Below are 24,092 nucleotides of genomic sequence, written 5' to 3' on the forward strand. Positions count from 1 at the left end.
ATCTGGATCATGGCAGCACAGAGTTAGTGGCAATCATGTACGAGGAAAAGTCTTCAAAATCTTCTTTGGTTAAGGGATATGCCTGGAGCAAGGGGGTTCTGACCTGACTGGCAAATAAGCTAAAACATCTCGACTCACGTAATAGCTGCCACGGTAAAAATGAAACGCTGGAATTCCCAGCAGCCACGTCACACTCCTGCAGGCTCAGGAGGAAGTGAGCACTAAAGAGAAGGGAGAAACAAACACAACTAGCTCTTCTAGGATATTAGTCTGCACAGTAGCCAGAGCTCCAGGCACAGCGCTCCGAGCCGATCAACAGAATTCACCAGCGGATAAATGTGAAAATGTAACCCTACAGCTGTTGTGATGAACCACCTTGAGTAAAAACCATTGGTTAGCTGAAAAGTAAACCAGTGTGTCACATAAAAGTACCTGAGGAAGACTCGGTATTGTTCGACTTTTTCCAGCAGATGCAGTTTATAACTCCAGTGCTGTCATCCACTGCAAGAGAAGCATAAAAGGGTAGAAGAGAGATCTGGGCACTGCTAGTGAATCAGTACACCGACACTGGATTTTGCCATACCAAAAAATGACATTTTTCAACAGCCTGCTTGGTCAAACCCTTAAAAAACTCTCCTACTTAAAAAAAAAAAACTTTTTAAAATATTTATTTTTCAGAGACAGAGAGAGACAGAGCATGAGCAGGGGAGGGGCAGAGTGAGAGGGAGACACAGATTCTGACGCAGGCTCCAGGCTCTGAGCTGTCAGCACAGAGCCCAATGTGGGGCTCGAACCCACGAACAGCGAGATCATCACCTGAGCCGAAGTCGGACGCTTAACCGACTGAGCCACCCAGGTGCCCCTCCTTCTATTTTTAGAAGTAACCTCTCACAGTATGCCTAGGAGTTAAAACTGCTTGTCTGCACATGCTGATGTAAAACACGATCCTAACAGGATGTAGTCAACATTTCACTTCCCCTGCCTCAAGGGTACTGATGATTAATGATTTTAAGTTTATTTATTTTGAGAGAGAGGGAGAGAGAAAGAGAGAGAGAGAGAGAAAGAGAACATGTGCACACAAGCGGTGGGAGGGGCAGAGAGAAGGAGACACAGAATCCCAAGCAGGCTCTGTGCCAACAGTGCATAGCCTGATGTAGGGCTTGAACCCAGGAACAGTGAGATCATGAGCTGAGCCGTAGTTGGATGCTTAACCAACTGAGCCACTCAGGTGCTCCAAGGGTACTGATGATTCTTGACCACACCTCTCCTAAAAGTGGGGTCCTCAGGAAGTTAAGCACAAAAATCTCAATGAATGCAACATGCAAAAGCGGCCTTGCTCTCCCACCGTGAAACAAGGCAGCGCTGACATGGTCTGTGGTGAGAGGCACTTAGAGGGTAGCCTTCTTCTCTCACCATTTGCTCTCTCATGAGCTCTATGATTTACCAAGACAGACCACCCCAAATATTCTGACGTGGACTTCTCTTTGTGAACAAACTTCTTCCCAGTCCTTAACACTGCAGGGGATGTAAGGAAAGCCAAGTATATTGCAGAAGGGCAAAGTTTTATTTTCATAATGGCAAATAATTCTATCTTGTTCACATAAATAATTTGGCTTATTTTTTTTTTAATTTTTTTCAACGTTTTTTATTTATTTTGGGGACAGAGAGAGACAGAGCATGAACGGGGGAGGGGCAGAGAGAGAGGGAGACACAGAATCGGAAACAGGCTCCAGGCTCCGAGCCATCAGCCCAGAGCCCGACGCGGGGCTCGAACTCACGGACCGCGAGATCGTGACCTGGCTGAAGTCGGACGCTTAAACGACTGCGCCACCCAGGCGCCCCAACTTATTTTTATCCTTAATGAAACACACATACACATACACACACACACACACACACACACACACACAGAATTCCCACTGCACTTGAATTTATAACTGCAGAGAAACTGGAAATGCTTGCTATGGGATGACAGGTGTTTCCTCTTCGTCTAATTTCTGAAAAACTCAGAAAAGAGATCAGTGGGCTTAATGACTTTTTAGAAAATCACCAGCAAGGCTGTTATAAAAGCCCATGTAGTACAGAACATAATGCAAATTTTTTTATTGCTGGTTTAAATCTGTGTTGAAAGCAGAAGCCAAGAATACTTCTTACATGAAAATAAATTCTGGATGGATTTTATTAAATGTACAACAGGTGAACTTAAAATGATGAGAAGAAAATATGGGTAAATACTTTTGAACTTTGTGCTTATAGTTGGTGGGGGGGATTCTTTAAGCAAACCTGAAAATCAGAACTCATTTTTAAAGGTCTGATATATATGACCAACTAATAATTAATACTGTACAGCAATTTTCCAAATGATAGGGCTAGTGTCTTAATATATAAGGAGCTCATACAAATGAATAAAGAACAAGACCACCAGAGAAAAAATGGCCAAAAAAAAGAATATGCAATTCACAGAAGATATAAAAATGGCCAATAAACGTGTCAGTACAATAAATTCATTAGTTACCAGAAAAAGAACAAACATAATGTCTCAATTACTAGAATAACAAATATTAAAAAATACTGATACCCTTGCTGTTTCAAAGAGACACATGCACCCCAATGTTTATAGCAGCACTATCAACAATAGCCAAAGTATGGAAAGAGCCCAAATGTCCATCGATGGATGAGTGGATAAAGATGTGGTATATATATACTATGGAGTATTACTCGGCAGTCAAAAAGAATGAAATCTTGCCATTTGCAACTACGTGGATGGAACTAGAAGGTATTATGCTGCTAAGTGAAATTAGTAAGTCAGAGAAAGACAAACATCATATGACTTCGCTCATATGAGGACTTTAAGACACAGAATGGATGAACATAAGGGAAGGGAAGCAAAAATAATATAAAAACAGGGAGGGGAACAAAACATAAGAGACTCTTAAATATGGAGAACAAACAGAGGGTTACTGGAGGGGTTGTAGAAGGGGGGATGGGCTAAATGGGTAAGGGGCATTAAGGAATCTACTCCTGAAATCATTGTTGCACTATATGCTAACTAATTTGGATGTAAATTAAAAAAAATTGTTTTTAAAGACTGATATACCCTCACATTCTGTTCGTGGAAGTGTAAATTCATATCAAATTTCTAAAGAGCAAGTTAGGAAACCAGTTGAATTTTTAAATGTATATATCCTCTGACTTCGTGATTACTTCTAGAAATTTATCCTGGGGAGAAAAACAGAGTAAGTACCCAGATTTATACATCTTGTATAAGGCCGTTTGTTGCAAAATTGTTTATAATACTGGAAGTTGGGTGGCTCAGTCAGTTGAGGGACCAACTTCGCTCAGGTCATGATCTCACAGTTTGTGGGTTCAGGCCCCTCATTGGGTTCTGCACTGGCAGCTCAGGTCGGGTTCTGTGCTGGGAGCTCAGAGCCTGGAGCCTGCTTCGGAATCTGTGTCTCCTTCTCTCTCTCTGCCTCTCCCCGGCTTGCACTCTCTCAAAAATCAATAAACATTAAAAAAAAATTTTTTTTAATGAATTACAATGGCATAGCATATGGAGGTAAAAAGTTATAATGAAGATTTATGTTCACTGCTATTAAAAGATATCCATGCCTCATTTTAGCAAAGAAATCTTATATAATATTTTTTTAAGTTTATTTATTATTTTGTGAGAGACAGAACACAATAGGGGGAGGGGCAGAGAGGGAGAGAGAATCCCAAGCAGGTTCTGTGCAGCCAGCATGAGCCTGATGTGGGGCTCAAACTCATGAAACCCTGAGATCAGGACATAAGCTGAAATCAAGAGTCGCAGACGCACAACTAACTGAGCCACCCAAGAGCCCCAAGAAATCTTATATATAATCTAATTCACATAAAATGTTAAATAGTGTACCCTGACAGAAATTATTTTAAGACTTTAAAATGATAATAGCAGTTTCTTTTGGAGCATAGGAAAGGGACTCCACATTGAACGTACATGCTCACTGTAAGCCTCATTTCAGAAATACTGAGAGAGAAATATGCATAACAGCTCAAGGAAATAAGACATATATATATTTCTCCAATATTAGGAACATGTAAAACTATTAGGAAGGATGTTCACCCAAACGTTGACATTGTTTTTATCTTATTTATAGGGTTTTACATGACTTTAATGTACTTCAGTAAAATTTAGTCTAATTTGAAATTTTATTTTATAATGAATATCATCTTAAAATCAATAAGGAAATTCTGAATTAAAAAATTGTTTGACACCTCTAGGCACACTACTTCTCTGGCCAGTGACAAATCTTGGTTTATCATGTAGTGTAAAAAATATTAGCACATGAACACTTGTTCTAGGATGTGTGAGGACACTGACTGCAGCCTCTCCAGGACTCTTGGTCTGAGCTTAAACTGTTGCCAAATGCTCTGGGCACTGCCACCAAACCCTCTGACCTTCTGGTTTGTAACCTCTCCTGGAGGGTGCTGCTCCCCAGCAGGGTAAGGTCTGGCTGCTGGAATGCCCTGGTAGGGGAGCCCCCTTGCAGTGCTGCACAACGTGCTCCCCCATTCGCCTGGGTCGCTGGCCTTTTGTTTCAGCAGTGGAATGAGTCAGCGACAGCAGGAAACACCCCCAGCACAGGCCTGTAGTGAGTCAGGTGGGGCAGGACCCAGTACAGCAGGGAGTGGCCGCCTGGCAGGTGGCCCGAAAGCCAAGGTGGCCCTAGGACAGCAGGGAGGGGGCAGCTCTCCCTTGAACAGGCCTCACAAGAGTTAAAGTCACAAAAGCATTTCTACTCTCAGTTACCTCAACCCTCAGATGCTTTTCATTTTCCCATAGCCCACAGATGGGTCCTGTTCTTGTAACATTCATTCTAAAGAAACTGTTTATTGGGGAAGAGTCAAACATATCACCTTCATCTTGTTTTAAACTCCCGACCTCTACATAGTTTCCATCCCAGACCCCATGAGAAGGGGAGGAGCTTGGGAAGCCCAACCTATCCTAACAATAAAGCATGTTGTACCCAGCAAAAACAAAAACAAAAACAAAAAAAGCAGATGAAGTTGATTTTGGGGGGAGGGTGAGCTGATGGGGGAGAGAAAAATCAAATTGAGTTATATGGAGATATATGGCTCACTGGAGTCAGTAAATAGATTGGATCTATAAATCTCCATCAGTGGAACCCTGAGCAAATGACTGGACCTTATTTTTCTCATCTCCAAAACGGAAAGAACGTCTGTCCTTACTATTTCAAACGATTAGGGGGAGAATAACACCATGTACGTGAAAGTGCTTTGTAAACTGAAACTACCATTTCATCACTGATATTTGGAGAGGTAGTACTTCATTATACTACAGAAAATGTACTTGCCCACAGCTGAGTATGCTGTAGGAAATTGGTGGATATTTGCTGAATTGTCTGGAGAAAAACAGAACGAATACCTTTGGTAAAATAAAGGAGAGAAGAGATCCAATATGGGGATGCCTGACAAGACGATCTATTTTAAAGTTTAAAAAATATATATATGCTGGGCAAAAGCAGAGGGCATGAGGAAACTCATCTCTCACATGTTATTTTATAAGCAGGAGACTGTCACATTCAGAGAAATGAATACCTGTTGAAGAAAGGCAATGATATTGTTATCTATACATTAGCTATCATACACAGACTGCCAGTGAAATGGTGGCAGTCAACCTGTTCAACTGCCTTCTGTCTCTCCACAAGGAGAGCAGGAACACAAATCCAAGGCAGCACACCAGAAAGCAACAACGTCAATTACAGCAAAGATTTGGAATCCGAAGTTAAGCTTCCCACTAAATATCTAGGTTGGCCTCCTAGCTGCAGAGACTCTGCGAGTTGCACAAGGCAACAGATGAAAATGCTTACATTAAACTCAATGAAAAAAAATCAAGACCCACGACACTAATTGCTGCTGTCCAAACCATAGAAATCCTTCATTTGGTTTCCAACATCATGAGGGGAGGGAAATTTTATGATAACAGATATTCACCCCTGAGTACCAAAAGGCTTTTATTAAGAAAAGATTTATTTTCAAGTAATTTCCATGCCCAACATGGGGCTTGAACCCACAACCCCGAAATCAAGAGTCACATGCTCCATCGACTGAGCCAGCCAGGCACCTCCCCAAGAGACTTTTTAAAAATACTGTTCTGGGGGCACCTGGGTGGCTCAGTCAGTTGAGCATCCAACTTCAGCCCAGGTCATGATCTCAAGGTTCATGAATTTGAGCCCCACATCGGGCTTGCTGCTGTCAGCCTGTCAGCACAGGGCCTGCTTCAGATCATTTGACCCCCACTCTCCCTCTGCCCCTCCCCTGCTTACGATCTCTCTTACAAAAAATAAATAAAACATTAAAAAAAATACTGTTCTGGATACAAATCTTATTATTTTTATACTTATCTTCTTAAAGAGTCTATTTTAACATTAATCTGGCCTTTTTTATTTTTAAAGGTACCAATATAAACATTTGTTACCATCCTTTGCCATTTATAGCTATGCTCTCAGGTATCAGGTATCTAACCTTGATCATCCAGAGATCCTAGACTGTCATATTTCAATTCTTCCACCTCCAAACTCCCCATCAGCTGTCACGTGAAAGTATGCATCAGTGTCATTCTTACTTTTTGAGTCACTTTACACTTGGTCCATGTCAGTGGCCCCAAGGGGCTCCTAATAAAGGACAAGTGTGTGGGCTCTGTGAGAGTCCCCAGCTGCTCTGAAAGGCTAGGGTTGCTTGATATTCAGTGTTCCACTAAGTGGGGTCCTTTCACATAAACTCAGTGTTGGGCACAATTGTTCTTACCTCCATAGCTGTAGAAAGTATCCTTTTCTCTTCTTCCAATTACAGTTCCCAAGATCTCCACCTGTTTTATTGGATGCCCATTGTAAAAAAATACTCCTGAAATTAAAAAAAAAAAAAAAAATCAGCCCTTGACAAATGGCAAGCCCCAAGAAATTCAAATGTCTTTTCCTTAAGGGTTCTAAGTAGAAAGCCTGTACAAATGTAGAAAAGAGAAAACCAATGTTGCCCAACTAGATCTGGTTAATCTTCTTTCCACTTGTGAAAATGAAATGTGCATCCTTGTGGACCTCTCACAAGGGGCCTGAAAACAGTATATTATGAGACCAAATCTATTTGGAGAGGCTATAAAAGAAAAGAGAGGAAATCACAAGAAAGGCTTCTTTGGCTTTTTTACTTGATCATGACCTGAGCCAAAGTCTGACATTTAACTGACTGAGCCACCCAGGCGTCCACCCCCACTTTCTTTTTTAAAGAGAAGATAATTAGGTTACAAAATGCTGCCTTTGGGGCCAGATTATAATTCAAAAACTTCTCTTCTTAAAACTGTTTTCAAAACCCAGAGAACACATGCCAACGGGCAGCTTCCTGCCAGAGGAGAGACCTGAGAAGACAAATCATACGCTAACACCTGGAGGCCTTTTGTGGACTCTGGAAGGGTTGTAGAGGGACTCCTGGCTGCAGTGAGTCCCTGATTCCCACCCAAGGTCCCAGAGCTGTCCTGGCTCCTGCAGAGCTTCCTGTCTGCGCACCCCCAACATCCTAACCTAACTCCCTATTCTGGCTTAAGCTACTGGCATGTGCATGTCTCTCCTACAGCTAACGAAATCCAAACTAAAACCTCCAGCTTGTCCTTTTTCCCACCATGATGGCTGAATTCTTTAGTTTTAGAAAGAGGCTATAAACATTTAAATGGCCATTTCCTTTTAAAATAAAGATATGAGGGGCGCCGGGGTGGCTCAGTCAGTTAGATGTCCGACTTCGGCTCAGGTCATGATCTCGCAGTTCGTGGGTTCAAGCCCCACATCGGGCTCTGTGCTGACAGCTCAGAGCCTGGAGCTTGCTTCAGATTATGTGTCTCCCTCTCTCTCTCAAAAATAAAGACTAAAAAACAAATTTTTAAAAATAAATAAATAAATAAAATAAAGATATTAATTGTAAACAAAGAAACATTCACCAATGTAGGCATCTGACCACCTCCTCCCTCCCCACCAAGCCTGGACAGAGCCTCTCTTCTCCACACCTATAGGGCTGGGCAGCAGGACGGCCCGAACCCTGAAGCCCTTCAAAACCTCCAGACTGGCCTCCACTGACGGCTCTCGTTTCCCATGTGGATAAAGGGGCTGGGGATGAGACACTCATGGAGAGTCCCAGAGGATGGACAAGGAGGCTCTAAGCCTCAATCAGCTAGAGATCCTAGAAGGGTGAGATGTGGTTGGAAGGAAAACATGGTGGCAAATTTAGCCAAAAGAAGGCCCTCTCCCTGGCAGAGCATCCTTCTCAAGATGACTTAGTGGATTAGAGACTATGCCCAGGGCAACAAATGGGGGCCATGAGCTGAAATGGCAAGGCTACACAAGGGAAGGAGCCCGAGTCACTGTGTCATTCCCAAAGAGAGTCACCCCCTTCCAGGGACACTTGGGTTGAATGGGGACAAACTGGATCCACAGAAAATCCACGACATTTCAAGTGCAGGATACTTCCAATCAACTTCTGAGTTCTTACGATTGATACCTAGGCCCCTTAGTTACCACCTTTGGTGAGACCTTTGGGGCCTCTGCCCCTGCCTGCCTGCACTGACGAAACACAAAGGGCAAGTTCAGAGGAGGGAGAGCCCTGCAGGACCTCCGCAGGCAAGCTCAGACTTCCTGTGGCAGAAGAAAGTTTAAATCAGGAGAATGAGCCTCACCTATGGATATGGGCATGGAGTCCTGTCCTGGAGCGCACCCCAACACCGTGCCCTGACATGCTTGTGTGCACAGAAGAGCTAAGGCATGGCCCTCCTTTGCTGCATGGGCCAGGTGGGGCTTAGAGTGGCAGGAACTCCAGGCTGCTCTCTGGCTGCAGCCAGCACTTTCTGCTTCCCCAAATGCATTGTACAGGTAATAGCACTTTCTATCTGTGTCCTGAGCAGAGCCAGGTTGGAACCGTTCTCTGAACGTGACTGGCCTTCCCCTATCCCAGCTCAAAGATGGTCTGTCCTAGGATTGGTTTGCATTAGAGACAGCACACTCCACAGGAATCCATGTGTCAGTTGTGGCCCCAGGACCACAAAATAGGAGGAGGCAGAACGGTGGAGACCTCTGGACCCATTGGAGGATCCACTGTCTGTCCCTGAAATATCTTTCCAGCTGGTCCTAGAGCCACTATGGGGTGCTTCACTGGTGATGTCTGAAAGCCTGAGACAGTCCCAGGCCTCTGTGGGTTTCCCTGGACACCCTGGTATGTGCTGCTATGGTGGTTTTTATAGTAAAGAGCTGACACACTTTAAGAGTGGGAAAAGAGCTAACCAAAATGTATTCTGCCTATGCTGAAACATACAAAAAAGGTGGTAACAAGACTGGACTAATGACACAAGCCAGGGAAGTCTTCAAGTCACCTGTGATGGAGGCTAATCCTCCAGTGTTGCAAACTACGCTGCGCCACTCAATAAAAATCTGAACAGGTCTTCACTTGAGGACACAACAGACTTTCTCAAGAAAGCACAGGAAAGAGAGACCCCTAAACTTTTATCTCCTAGACTGACAATGGTCACCTTCAAGGACAGACCTAGTCACTCCAAGGTGCAAACAATCCTTCCAATCTTAAGTGATTGATGCAATAAACATCTTTTTTTTTTTTAATTTTTTTTTTAACATTTATTTATTTTTGAGACAGAGAGAGACAGAGCATGAACGGGGGAGGGTCAGAGAGAGATGGAGACACAGAATCTGAAACAGGCTCCAGGCTCTGAGCGGTCAGCACAGAGCCCGACGCGGGGCTCGAACTCACGGACTGTGAGATTGTGACCTGAGCCGAAGTCAGCCGCTTAACCGACTGAGCCACCCAGGCGCCCCTGACGCAATAAACATCTTAAAAGCATCACAGAAAAATGGAGAACCAATTTAAAAGAAAATAACACATGGGTTGAATCAAAACACTCAGAGAAAATCAACTGAGGAGGAAACACGCTGCTTGGAAACAGAGAAGACACTTCCCAGAGTGTATGGAATCACGAACGCCACATATCAGAAGCACAACCTACAAGAAGATGGCGGAAGACATGGGAAAGAATTGGGAGAGAACTTCCTTCTATCAAAACAAGATTCTCTTCTAGGACAAAAGGGCTCAATAAAAGTTGGATGGCAGCTCTGCTGACCGAAAGAAAGCTCAGCAAGCCAAGAAAAGAAAATAACCAAGACGACGGATACTGGCTTATGTGGAGTTTAGGCTGCAACCCCAAGTGTTTCTGCTCCTGCTGCCTTTGTTCCACATGCAGCCCAAGGAGGCACAAACATATCAGGGGGAATCATCTGGATCATCAGGGCTGTAGGAAGGAGGAGGGTCAAGCCAGGAGGGTTCAGGGATCTGGAATCACACAGGCAGGCTTGATTCAGCTTTCACAGTAGCCAACCCCCAAACAGCCAACACTCCAGCAAGACATTTGTCTGTTTTCTCTCTTTTAAAAATATTTTTGATTTACCTCTTTTTAGTCTAACTGCTGTTATTTAATTGATGTGTGAATGCATTCAAATACCTAAGATACTATCTGTTATTAATTTTTTATTTTATTTTAGAAAGGGGGGGGGTGGGGGCACAAGGAGAGAGCGAGAGATAATCTTAAGCTCAGCAGGGCTCAATCCCATGACCCTGGGATCCTGACCTGAGCTAAAATCAAGATCAGATGTTCAACTGACTGAGCCATCCAGGTGCCCGATAAGATGCTATTTTTAGTATAATTCTTATGAATACACTATTTCCACTTCATTGGACCCTCAAGAATTAGATAATATAAGTACTGTATTTTGATTTAAGCAACATTCACTATATCCCATTATTAAAGTCTGACATGGATATTTAGAATAATAAAGACAATTTCTTTATGCTATAAACAAAAAGATGCAGCAAAAAAGACCCCAAAACCTATAAACACCACCACCACCACCACAAACTTTGTAACATTTTTTTCTTAACATTTTGTATTAGTTTAACCCTAAATTCACAGAGTTGACATTTTGCAACCATTTTGCAAGGCAATTCTGATGGCAAATAAGCAGAATAAGGTCAAATTTCAAGTCAAGGTCACAGTCTCCCACAAGACTGCTCTTTCTTCAGTCACTGACCCTAAATTTGGGGGTTCTCAGGCCACCCACACTTCTGACCAAAGCACTACAAATTAGGGGTTCCTGTAACTCACTCAGTTTTGATAATCTGCTAGAATGGCACACAACTCAGGAAGGTGCTAGACCTATGACTGTAGTTTCTTAGTAAAGGGTACAAATCAGGACTATCTAAATAAAGAGAGGCATAGGACAAGGTCTGGGAAGGTCCAAGCGCAAAGCTTCCATATCCACAGAACACATCACCCTCCCGATAAATCAATGTATGATTACCAACCAGGAAAATTCACCTGAGCCTCAGTGTCCACAGTTTTTACTCGAGTTTCAGTATACAGGCAAGACTCAATCCTTGGCCACACAACAACTCAATCTCCAGCCCCTCTCCCTTCCCAAGGGGTTGGGCTGATGTCACCCAGCTGGAAATCCCAGCCCTCTCCGATCACACGGTTGTTCTTTCAGGCATGGACAACCCCCATCCTCAAACCAAACCAAAAACAACACAGAAGTAAAAACCTAGACTAGACTAGGGGAATTTCCCACCCTTAGGGCCCTACAGTATAATCTAGAGAGTACTACTCTTGTGAAATTATGGTTGGTGTCTGCTTCAACCATGAAGTTTCATTTTAAAAACAAGAGTAGGCAGTTAGTTCGGTTTTTAACAGGATGCCTGGAGGCCAGCTATCAGGAAATTCAGATACCGGTCGCGGCAACACTCCAAAACCAAAGCCACCAGAAGCTGGATCAAAACAGACAGACCCCAGACAAAGAAGGCCAGAAACCCTGATCAAGTAAGGGAGAAAAGGCATGAAACCCTGCTCACAAAAATATCCCTCCCAAAGTAATAAATTTTCCACCCCCTAACAACTGTCAATACAAGACACAAACCCAAAACCCCAGGCACAGCTCTCCACTGAGTTAGCCTGTTCTCACATCTCACTTTAATAAACTTTCCCACTTGCACTGCTCAACCATGTGTCTGGTCTCTCCTTGAATTCTTCCTTGCTAGGAGACAAAGAGCCTCTGGCAACATCCCTGGGAAGGACTGGGTGGAGACACAGGGCCCGAGGGAGTGGTGAGGGGGGAGTTTCCCCAGTCCACCTGGCAACAAAATCACATCTGGAACAGTATTACCAGTGACATAGCAAAGACCATCAGGATCAGTTTTCCTTGGTTTGTGGTTAATACATCGTAAAGTCCTTCAGCCACAAGAAGCGTTAAGTCCCTAGCATGCCCTGATATTTCCTTGAGCATCTACAGAAGACCTTTCTTTCAAATGCAAGGCTGGCATTTGGTGTGAAATTGCTTTCTTCCCGAGTTGAGCTATGAAGAATACCGGCCTGTTCTGGAAAATGGACAACTGTGGGGGAGGACGGCTGCCTTCCAAGGAAAAACAAAAAACAAAAAACAGACAATCTCCAACAATAATAGGAAACCAAGGTGTGGTGAAAAATATGCACAAAAGGCTTTAAAATAAGGCCATCCAAATATATTTGTACATAGAACTGGAAACACACAAAACATCCTCTCATTAGAACTGTACATACTTGCGATCCTTGACTACTTCTGACTCACAGCTTGCTATCTGTTCAAAACAGCAAAGAGTTTAACCAAACTTCTCATATAACACAGTAAACATGTGAAGACCCATGCACAGCTAAGCGCATTATTTAAATCTACCTCAAATTATATTTGTTATGTTTTAGGTATGAAGAACCTATCTTTATTCTACCACTTTAAAAAAAAGTGATTTCTTTAACTTTACATTTTTAATACTTTTTTTGCCCCAATTACTATTTCTTTGAGGGACCACTACATGCCTGGCACTGTTTTAAGCACTGTAATTACATAGGTGTATAAAGCAGATCACATCTTTCCTCTCAAGGAGTTTATACAACTTGGTTCTGATTAAGTGAAAACAAAACAAAACCCCACAAGAAAGTCAGGCCTGGTTAATCCCTATTTTTACAAAGAAGACACCTAACCTTTACAGGTGAGTCACATGCCCAGGCCAGTTAAGAGGCACAGTTGAGAAAGAGAACAAAGCCTAGAGATGCCTGGTCCAGTGAGCTTTCCACCAAGAGCTGACCCAAAGAAAAACTACTGAGCCTGTTATAATATGAGAGATCTCAACTGCAGACAAAAACATTCCTCAGTACAAAGGTTACTTCCCCAAGCATTTATTTTAAGAAATAAAATTGAGATTTAGACTTTTTAACTTGCATAGAAATGAACTAATTTGAGAGTCCACGCTAGGTCATTTTCCGAGTCTGCAGGAGGCAAGGCTCTCCTGAAAGCCGCTAAGCCCCTAGCATTCTGCAGCTTTGAAGAAGGCTGGGGTGCAGGTGCAGCACAGGGCATCCTCCAGGCCCACCAGCCACATACCTGGTACCTGGCAGGACTCCTTCAAGTCCAGGATATCCCTGATGTAGAGTTTTGCAAAGGCTAGAAACACAGGATCCAAACCCCACAAGAGGGAAGGGGTCTCCTCTTCAGATCGGCTGGATTCAGACTCCATCGGGAGGCTGGGCTTTGGCTTCCAGCCAACCCTGAAAGGCTCTGCGTCACTGAATCGATCTAGATAGGAGACAGAAAAAATCAGGATGCAAAGCGTTTAAAGTGGGTGAAATTGGCATGGCCCCGAAGCTGCTCCCAGGCGGGCATCCAGAACTCCGGTAGGGATAAATAAACCCAGGGGTCCGGGGCCTGTCCAAGCCAGGGGCCTAGAGGAAAGAGGCGCTCCTTGGGTGAGGGCCTGTACGTTCATTATGGTTCTCTCTCTGGAATCTCCTCTGCCCCACGGGAGTATTTCTCCTTCCCCCGAAGTACCAACTTCAAAACGGCTAAACGCTAACTTTTCACTTCGGGGAGATATCCATACAGGCGTACCCTGAAACCGCTTTAATGGGCGGGGTCCAAGAGGAATGGGCGCCCACGTGGCCAAACACCAGGGGGGTCAGAAGGGGTGGATCTGTGCGTCGCCCTGCCCCTACACCTTCCGGTTCGGGGATACACTGAGGAAGGGAGGAAAACGGAAACGAAAAGCAGACCCGCTCCAAGCCCCTCCCGCCGTGTCGCGACGCTGGCCCCCGGCCCCCTGCCCTGAGGAGCGCGCAGGCCCGGCCCTTCCGGGCGCTCAAAGGCCTCGGGCGCCAAGGCCCCGCCCAGCGCAGAAGCGCCAGGCCCAGGTCTTCTTAGCAGGCGCGGGGGCAGGACACATCTCCCGACTTTCCACCCACCCACCTCTCCCCACCTGAGCCTTCCCTCCCGACTGCCAGAGTTTCGCCACGGCTCCGCCCCGCCCCGCCCCGACCGCGGCCCCGCCTCATTCCAACGGGGCCCCGCCCCAATCTCTCTGCAGGTGGCGAGCCTGCCTAGCGTGTTTGGCTCAGGCAGTGCCCTGGTCCCTCCATCCGCGCGGTCTCCATGGGCTTCCGCTGGAGCGCGCAGCCCAAATCTCTGAGGCCTGGGAGCTGGCTCTGCAATTCCTGCTGTCCGAACCCCATCCTCCCAAGTCTCCCTTTCAAGCCGTCTCCCGCTAGTGGTAGGACGATGAGTCAGGACCACCAAGACGTTGGGACTGGTTTGGGGGGCACGGGGTTTTTCCCTGATATATTAAATGAACAAATAAAAAACGCAATACCGAGAGCGGGACTACATTGTGGCATATTTTAAATGTTTACTTACACTTGGTGAGTGATCTACTAACACACACACGATATTGGGACTCTACTCACATTGGAGATAATGTCAGTATCTAAATGTGAGACCTTGAGTGAATGTGAGGTCTTGGGTCTAACCAAGGCTAGCCTTACAAGATCATGGCAATAAATTTTGTCTTCTTTCCTCTTATTCAGTGTATACTCTGGAATGTTGTACACTTAAGAATTTTGAAATACTGGCATTTTGGTAAATCATGGCTACCTTGATGGTGCTTGTCCCCATTGGCCCTAATTTAAGGTGAGAAAAGAGATAAAGGGCATCCAGATTGGCAAGGAAGAATTCAAACTTTCACTCTTTGCAGAGGACATGATACTCTATATGGGAAACCCAAAAGACTCCACCAAAAAACTGCTAGAACTGATACGTGAATTCAGCCAAGTCACAGGATATTGTTATGCCCAAGAATTCGTGATCCCCAAAGACCACTAGGGAGCCGAGTCCAATGCAAAAGCAAAAGAGCCTTTATTCGAGCTAGCTCGAGCTCAATCCCCTACCTGCACCAACGCAGCGGTGAGATACCAGGGAGAGAGAGCGAGTTTCAAAAGGACAAAGGTTTTATTGGGGCCTAGGGGCAGTTGGTGAGGTAATGGCTATGGCCTCAGCCGATTGGCTGGGGAAGGGTCCCAGTCCTGTTAGGCAGGTGAGGGGGTTACTCAAGGGGAGGAGGTGTGATCAAGGTGAAGGACACAGAACAAGATGGAGTCGGCGGGCATAGGCCCGCCCTTTCAGATATAAAACCAACATACAGAAATCAGTTGCATTTCTCTACACCAATAATGAAGCAGAAGAAAGAGAAATCAAAGAATCAATCCCATTTACAACTGCACTGAAAACCATAAAATACATAGGAATAAACCTAACCAAAGAAGTCAAGGATCTGTATGCTGAAAACTATAGAAAGCTTATGAAAGAAATGGAAGAAAATACAAAGAAATGGAAAAACATTCCATGCTTCTGGATTGAAAGAACAAATATTGTTAAAATGTTGACACTACCCAAAACAATCTACACAGTCAATGCAATCCCTATCAAAATGACACCAGTATTCTTCACAAAGCTGGAACAACCAATTTTAAAATTTGTATGGAACCATAAAAGACCCCAAATAGCCAAAGTAATGTTAAAAAAGAAAACCAAAGCAGGAGGCATCACAATTCCAGACTTCAAGCTATATTACAAAGCTGTAATCATCAAGATGGTATGGTACTGGCACAAAAAACAGGCATATAGATCAATGGAACAGAGTAGAGAACCCACGAATGTACCCACAAATGTATGGCCAACTAATCCTTGGCAGAGCAGGAAAGAATATCCAATGGAAAAAAGACAGTCTCTTCAGCAAATGGTGTTGGGAAAACTGGACAGTGACATGCAGAAGAATGAACCTGGACCACTTTCTTACTACACAAAAATAAAATGGATGAAAGACCTAAATGTAAGACAAGAAACCATCAAAATCCTAGAGGAGAAAACAGGCAACAACCTCTTTGACTTTGGCTGCAGCAACTTCTTACTAGAAATATCTCTAGAGACAAGGGAAACAAAAGCAAAAATGAACTACCGGGACTTCATCAAGGTAAAAGACTTCTGCATAGTGAAGGAAACAATCAGCAAAACTAAAAGGCAACCGATGGAATAGAAGATATTTGCAAATGACATCGGATAAGGGTCAGTATCCAAAATCTATAAAGAACTTATCAAATTCAACATCCAAAGAACAAATAATCCAGTGAAGAAATGGGCAAAAGATATGAATAGGCACTTTTCCAAAGAAGACATCCAGATGGCTAACAGACACATGAAAAAATGCTCAACATCACTCATCATCAGGGAAAAACAAATCAAAACCACAATGAGATACCACCTCACACCTTTCAGAATGGCTAACATTAACAACTCAGGAAACAACAGATGTTGGCGAAGATTTGGAAAAAGAGGAACCGTTTTGCACTGCTGGTGGGAATGCAAACTGGTGCAGCCACTCTGGAAAACAGTATGGAGGTTCCTCAAAAAATTAAAAGTAGAGCTACCCTATGACCCAGCAATGCACTACCAGGTATTTATCCAAAGGATACAAAAAGCTGATTCCAAGGGGCACATGCACCCCAATGTTTATAGCAGCATTATTAACAATAGCCAAATTATGGAAAGAGCCCAAATGTCCATCAGCTGAATGGATAAAGAATACACACACACACACACACACACAATGGAATATTACTCAGCAATAGAAAGAATGAAATCTTGGCATTTGCAATAACGTGGATGGAACTATAATGTATTATGCTAAGTGAAATAAATCATTAAGAGAGAAAAAAATACCATATGATTTCACTCATATGTGGAATTTAAGAAACAAAACAAATGAACATTGGGGATGGGAAGGAAAAATAAGATAAAAGATACTCTTAAATACAGAGAACAAACTGAGGGTTGTTGGACGGGTGTTGGGTGGAGGGATGGGCTAAATGGGTGATGGGCATTAAGGACAACACTTGTTGGGATGAGCCCTGGGTGTTATCTGTAAGTGATGAATCACTAAAGTCTATTCCTGAAACCATTATTACAGTGTATGTTATCTAATATGTATTTAAATAGAATTTAAAAAAGAAAGATCAATGTATTTTGTGGGGAAATACAGGTCATTCCTTTTGAGGAAAAAAAAAAAAAGAAGAAAAGATAGCCACATTCCACTCCCAAAAGTAAATAGGAAAGCTACATCATAACCTTACTCAAGATGGCAAGAGTTCTTACTAATTTATAGGGACTATGTACAATGGAAGGAGGGAGTAGAGGTCATTCTGGCAGGCCACTCCTGGGGGAGGCAGGTAGTGGCCAAAGAGATAATTACTAAACTGTTTAGCAGAGAAGGAACTTTAAGCAGCTGGAATGAAAATGTGTGTCATTAGAATGATGGCATTTAATTACATCCCTGACCACTGAAGGAGCTGAAAAACAGAATCCTTGGCAAAGCATAGCATTGCCCATATTCTACTGCAATGAACAGTTGTTTCCGTAGAGTTTAAGATTCAATTAAGAGGGGCACCTAGGTGGCTCAGTTGGTTAAGCATCCAACTTTTGTTGAGGTCACGATCTCATGGTATGTCGGTTCAAGCTCCACAGCTCAGACCCTGGAGCCTGCTTCAGATTCTGTCTCCCTCTCTGTCTGCCCCTCCTGCACCCACACTGTCTCTCTTTCTCCAAAATAAATAAACATTAAAAAAAATTTTAAGATTCAATTAAGAGAAGATACCTTTTTAATAGGAGGAAGCTTCTCTTCAAGGAAGCACATCCAGTAGGACACCCAGAAGGATGGGTGCTTCTGGTTGACCTATCAGATGAGGAGAGAGACAGGTCGGGTGACATTTTCCTGGTTGAACACATCCAGGGTAGAACCCAAGAAGAAAATCAGTACTGTGTGTACTCAGAGCCTGAGATTTTAGGAGTGACTCTTTTGGTTCACCCAGGGGTAGAGTGCTAGAGCCCTTGGGAACCCCAAGCTTACTACCAGCTTTGGGGAGGGCCACACCAGGTGGGGGGAACAGAGAAGACTGCCCCTAACATCATCTTTTACAGTGAAGGGAAGATTCCTTGGAGACCAAAGATGCTTCTTTTTATCTGAGCTTAAAACTTGAAGTAGCAGATTGCAACTGAAACCCAAGGTGAGATATGGTACAGAATTTCCAGACTACAGAAGCATCTAGGGGGTTGGGAGGACCTTCCTCCTACCATCTTCACCAGCATAGACTCCAAGTTCACCAATCAACCACCTGGAGATGTGCAAAGGACTCCTGAAATCATTAGCACTAGAGGGCTCTTTCAGCTTGGGACTCCACAACACGGCCAACCAGATATTTCAAAACCCAATAGTCAACTCTTAATGCTGGGAACCTTTCTTATGGAATTAGCCATCGCACTTCTCAATGTGAAATAATGTTTCATTTTGCAAGCACTTTTGACAAGCTAGACAATTTTTTTCTGGAAAGTTCAGATTTTAGCAAATTCTTCTGGAAATTGAGGGGATTGAACTGCACAGCTCCTACTTCAAAGTGCAGATTATCTTGCCTTAACCATTTTGACATTTTACTGGTAGAATGGAGTTTGTCCACTTGTATATTGGGTTAGATTTTCTGGCTGAAGTGTATAATAAAGATAACTTACTGACATTTTTATTATGTTAACTTTATAACCCTGGGGGGATATCTTTAGTTATTCAGCATACCTTGAACAGTCTGTGTGCTATGTGGGAGCACTAACAATTTTTATTTCACTGGAGCTAGAAGGGTTATGCATGTAATATATTAAATAACAAGGCAAGAGCCTGACTTTCACGTAAATACGGGATGTGTGGCCTGGATAGTAACTATTGTATGGGTTAGAGGAGGTAAATGGGGGAGGTCTCATTAAATAAGATAACATGCAGCTGCTGAAACAAAGTAAACACTCGATACATATAAGATTTTATTATTAACTATGGAGTTGGGATTTAAGCCGACTGTGGAGGGGCTGTTCATTTATCTGTGAAGCGTTTTCATAAAGCACTTGTCAAGGACTATACCAGACACTGAGGGTAAGAAGGAGACAGGACAGACTGGGAAGAGCTCTCATGGAGCTTCCATTCTGTTGGGGGAAGGAGGGAAGGACAATAAACAAAATAAGTAGAGATAGTCCTCAGTGTTTTGAAGGAAATAAAAAAATGTATTATGATTGGGGCACCTGGGTGGTTCAGTCCGTTGAGTGTCTGACTTCAGCTCAAGTCACGATCTTGTGGTTCGTGAGTTGAAGCCCCACATCGGGCACGAAGCCTGCTTCAGATCCTCTGTCCCCCTTTCTCTGCCCTTCCACTGCTTGGGCTCTCTCAAAAATAAACATTAAAACTTTTTAAAAATATAAAATAAAATAATGTATTACGATCGCTCATAATGGGGTGAGAGATGTCCTCTGTATAGATCTGCTTTCATCAGATGAGATAAAGCAATATTCAGACTGAGACCTGAAAGATGAGAAAGAGCTGGGCCCCGAAAAATGCTGCAGAAAGAGCATTCCAGGCACCAGAGTAATGGGGGATGTCTGGAGGCAGGAAAGTACTTTCTGGTTGGAGGAGCAAAGAAAACATGGGGGAGAGTGGTTTCAAATGCAATTGGAGAGAGAGGCAGATGGCAGATTCCTAAGGGTCTTGCAGACCATGACAGGTCAGGATTATATTCTCAGTCTCCCTAGATGCCCAGAGAGGGATAATATGGTGATAGGGTGGGAGCAGGGCAAAGAAAGCAGGGTGAGCTGGGCACATTTGTGGGCAAGCTGACACAAGGGCCTGGCTTAGAGGGCAGCTGGAGTAGAAACAGGCTGCAGACCAAGATTTCAGCTAGAAGCTGGAGAGCTTCAATTGGTTGCTACTTTTATTCCCTGTGAACAATAGAGGGTTGTTGATTACAGATCAGAGGAAGGATTTAATACAATTTTTAAAATTGCAGGCAGGGGGTTGTGGGAGGGGTGATGGGCTAAATGGGTAAGAGGCATTAAGGAATCTACTCCTGAAATCATTGTTGCACTATATGCTAACTAACTTGGATATAAATTTAAAAATTAATGAGTTAAAAGTAAATAAATAAATAAAATAAATAAAATTGCAGGCGTACCTGCCCTATCTAACATACTATGAGAGGGAATACAAACATGAGTAAGAAGAGTTTTGTGCCCAATTTGCTGAATCTATCCTGAAATTTTTGTGGGGTTTTTAAAATGTTTATTTATTGATTGATTGATTTAGAGAACATGCATGTGCAGGGTAGAGGGGAGGGGCAGAGAGGGAGAGAGAATCCCAAACAGGCTCCACGCTATCAGCACAGAGCCCAACATGTGGCTTGATCTCACAAACCATGAGATCATGACCTGAGCTTAAATTAAGAGTCAGATGCTTACCTGACTGAGCCACCCAGGCACCCCTACAAATTCTGTTTTAAGGATATTTACCAAATAACGGTGAAGCAGCTACAGTAAGAAGACATTGCTGGGCCAATTATCATGGGCCTTACCGGTATCACTTCTCCTCAGCAGCCTTGCTCAATCCCTTGTGATGTCACCCACCCCCCTCTGTCTGGCTTCTCTCTGGCATATAAGCATGCTCTTCTCTCTTTCAATGTCACCCAACTTTAAGGAAACAGCCTCTCTGAGGACCCCAGCCCATCAAGCCCCTCTAGCTCTCTTGCTCTCCTTTCAAAGCTAAATTTCTTGGAAGAGTAATACGTGTGTCCTATTCATACTTGTTTCTCATTTAATCTACCACAGTCTGGCTCACCTTAACTTTCAACTAACTCCATCCCAGTCCCCCACTCCACTGAACCTTCTCTCCTAAGGTTGGCAATTACATTCAAATTCTCAAACACAGTGGATACCTTCCTTCTCATGATTCTTCATTTTTTCTGACTTTCTAGCACTTGATGTTGATCTGATCATATTTTCTCCCTATCCCACCTAGGCTTCCTGACATCCTTTTGTGGTTTCCCTTCTACCACTCCATTTCTTCCTTCTCAGTGTCCTCTTCCACTGTTAATCTCTTACATTGATGCTTCCCAAGGTTAAGTTTCCTGTCTACTTCCTTCTCACCCCATGTGCTCCCTCTGAGTCGCCTCCTCCAAATCCATGGCTTCAACTGAACCGTTATTCCCATGATTCTCACCTCTTCATATCCCAGCACTTTCCCTGGAGCTTCCCATCTGAATTTCCAACTGGACCCCTCTAAGTATCTCAAACTAAACCTCTGCCACCACAGTTCTGCCCCTCTCTTCTCTGTCAAATGGATGTCACCACCACCCACCGATCATCTAAGTCAGAAAACTAGAAGGTTTCATGGACACCTCCCTCTCTCTCACCCTTAGATGAAATTAACCACGAAGACCTACCAGTTCTGCTTCCTAAATATGTCTTCTTAATTTAGTCCCTCCTCCCTGCCCCTGTTGCCATAGCCTTAGTCTAGGCTTTCATCATGGATTGTCTGGATTGCTGCCACCACTCTCCCAACCCGTTCTTCTACCTCTAGCCTGGCCCGTCTCCAGTTCGTGGTCTCTGCTGCTGCCAGGATGATCCTTATGAAATGCAAATTGCACAACGCTACTCCTTTGTCTAAATAAATTCTCTCAATGACTTTATGTAGTCTGCAAAATAAAGTTCAGATTTCTTAGCACCTGGCATCTGGGTGACTCAGTCGGTTAAGCATCCGACTTTGGCTTAATTCATGATCTCACGGTTCATGTGTTCAAGCCCCACGTCGGACTCTGCACTGACAGCGTGGAGACTGCTTGGGATCCTCTCTGTCTCCCTCTCTCTCTCTGCCTCTCTCTTTCTCTCTAAAAAATAAATGAATAAACTTAAAAAATGTTTTAAAATATTTCGTGGCATTTCATACCAGGTTCCTCATGGCTTGGCTACTGCCTACCTCTGGGCTCATCTCCTACCAACCCCTCACAGCTATCCTACTCTCTAGGTTAGTATCTCCCCAGTGCTGTTCTGAGGAGCACTTCCTCAAGATATTAATAATAAGTCTGGTTAAATCAGAGAAAGGATGAAAACAAATTTCAACACAGTAACAGGCATTGAGAATGTCCAAGAAAGGAACAGAGTGTGTCAAGTTTGAGTGCCCAGCTCTGTTACCATCTCAAGGAATTCAGTTTGGGAAATGCTACTGCAGGAATCCGAGACAACTTAGCATTCCTAAAATATGCCATGTTCTCTTTCCTTCTCCCCCTCTGCCTGGAATGCCATTCAGTTACTAATTAATTTTTAAAATACACTGCATTTGCTAAGGAGTGCTATATACTGGCCATATAAAGGGCAAAGAGGCTCCACATGGGCCAAACAAGGAAACGTGTGATTACAACGCATCAAGATAAATGCTATGTAACTTGGCAGGGGGACCCGAGTTGGGAAGATGGGGAGACAGCAGCCTTACCTCCTCCCCTTTCACCTGGGTTATCTCTGAGATAGGCATCAGTTTTCACTTCACGAATTTTGAGATCTACTTGTTAAGTGTATATGTTTTTATAATTGTTATATCATCCTGAGGTATTGACACTTCTGTCATTACAAAATGTCCCTGTTTGTCTCTAGTAATATTTGTCTTTAAGTCTACTTTGTCTAATATTTCTAAAACCATTCCAGATCTCTAACAATTACTGTTTGAGTGGTATATCTTTTCCATCCTTTCACTTTCAACTTATTTGTGTTTTTGCTTTTTTTTTTTTAAGATTTTATTTTTAAGTAACCCAGTGTGGGGCTAAAACCCACAAACCCCAAGATCAAGAGCCACACGTTCTACTGACTGAACCAGCCGGGCACCCCTCAACCTATTTGTGTCTTTGAATCTAAGGTCTCTTAAAGATAGCATATGGTGGGATTGTGTGTTTTTATCCAGTCTGACAATCTCTGCATTTTGATTGGGCTACTTAGACCTTTCACATTTAATGCAATTGCTGATTTGGTTGGACTTATATTTGCCATTTTTCTCTATTTGTTTTCTATATGCGAACTCTATTTTTTATTCTTCTACTCCTCCTTGACTGGCTTCTTTTATGTAATGTAACATTATGTAATGTTTTCAATGTAACATTTAAGTTACTTTGTTAGTTTTGAATAAAAAAATTAGTTTTTTAGGGATTTCATAGAGATTATAATCCAAGGATTACAATATGCATTTTCATTTATCACAGTCTATTTCAGATCAGTACTAATTTAATTCCAGAAAAATGTAGAAGCTTTGCTTCAACATATTTCTATTTCCTCCCCCCTTCCATGCTGTTATCATTTTTATTACATCTGTATATGCTATAAGTCCAACCATACAATGTTATAATTATTGCTTTGTATAATTGTATGTCTTTTAAAGAAGTTAACACAAGACATGAGAAAGAGAGAACTATGGTCTTTTATATTAGCCCATATAATTATTATCTCTGGTACTCTTCATTTCTTCCTGTACATAGGGCATTCCAAATTGCATGAGCCCCTTTGACTATGGCAGAGTTATTGCTGGTACTCATGGCCTGCTCTGCCTTAACAGAGCATCTATATTGGTCAACCTGGGGCTGGGGACAGGGTGGGGAATGGGGGAATCCCCAGGCCAAAATGCCATAGATGCCTACCATTCTTACCTGAAGTCTAAGCATAAATGCTTTTCAGATCGTTGTGTGATTTTGATCTATTCTTAGAATGCTGAAATAATTATTCTGGTCAATTTTGTCCAGTTTTATATCT

General features: G+C 43.2%; 1 protein-coding gene across 8 annotated transcripts in view; it reads right to left on the reverse strand.

Moving 5' to 3' along the window:
- STN1 (STN1 subunit of CST complex) overlaps positions 1-14,422 on the reverse strand; it is a 46,979-nt gene extending 32,557 nt beyond the window's left edge. For 5 of the 8 annotated variants that reach the window (XM_045040641.1, XM_045040640.1, XM_045040637.1 and 2 more), the window contains exons 1-4: positions 14,010-14,164; positions 13,506-13,697; positions 6,808-6,903; positions 433-501 (exon numbers count right to left, since the gene is read on the reverse strand). In XM_045040641.1, the coding sequence (XP_044896576.1) occupies positions 433-501; positions 6,808-6,903; positions 13,506-13,638 (298 nt within the window). In that variant the 5' untranslated portion in view covers positions 13,639-13,697; positions 14,010-14,164. Of the gene's footprint in view, positions 1-432; positions 502-6,807; positions 6,904-13,505; positions 13,698-13,975; positions 14,165-14,373 lie in introns of those variants that run through there. The other 3 variants (XM_006938152.4, XM_011287433.4, XM_045040638.1) reach the window with 3 other exon arrangements.
- Between the last annotated feature and the right edge of the window lie 9,670 nt (positions 14,423-24,092).

This window comes from Felis catus, chromosome D2 (assembly GCF_018350175.1).
Source record: "Felis catus isolate Fca126 chromosome D2, F.catus_Fca126_mat1.0, whole genome shotgun sequence".
In the NCBI taxonomy this organism is placed as follows: domain Eukaryota; kingdom Metazoa; phylum Chordata; class Mammalia; order Carnivora; family Felidae; genus Felis; species Felis catus.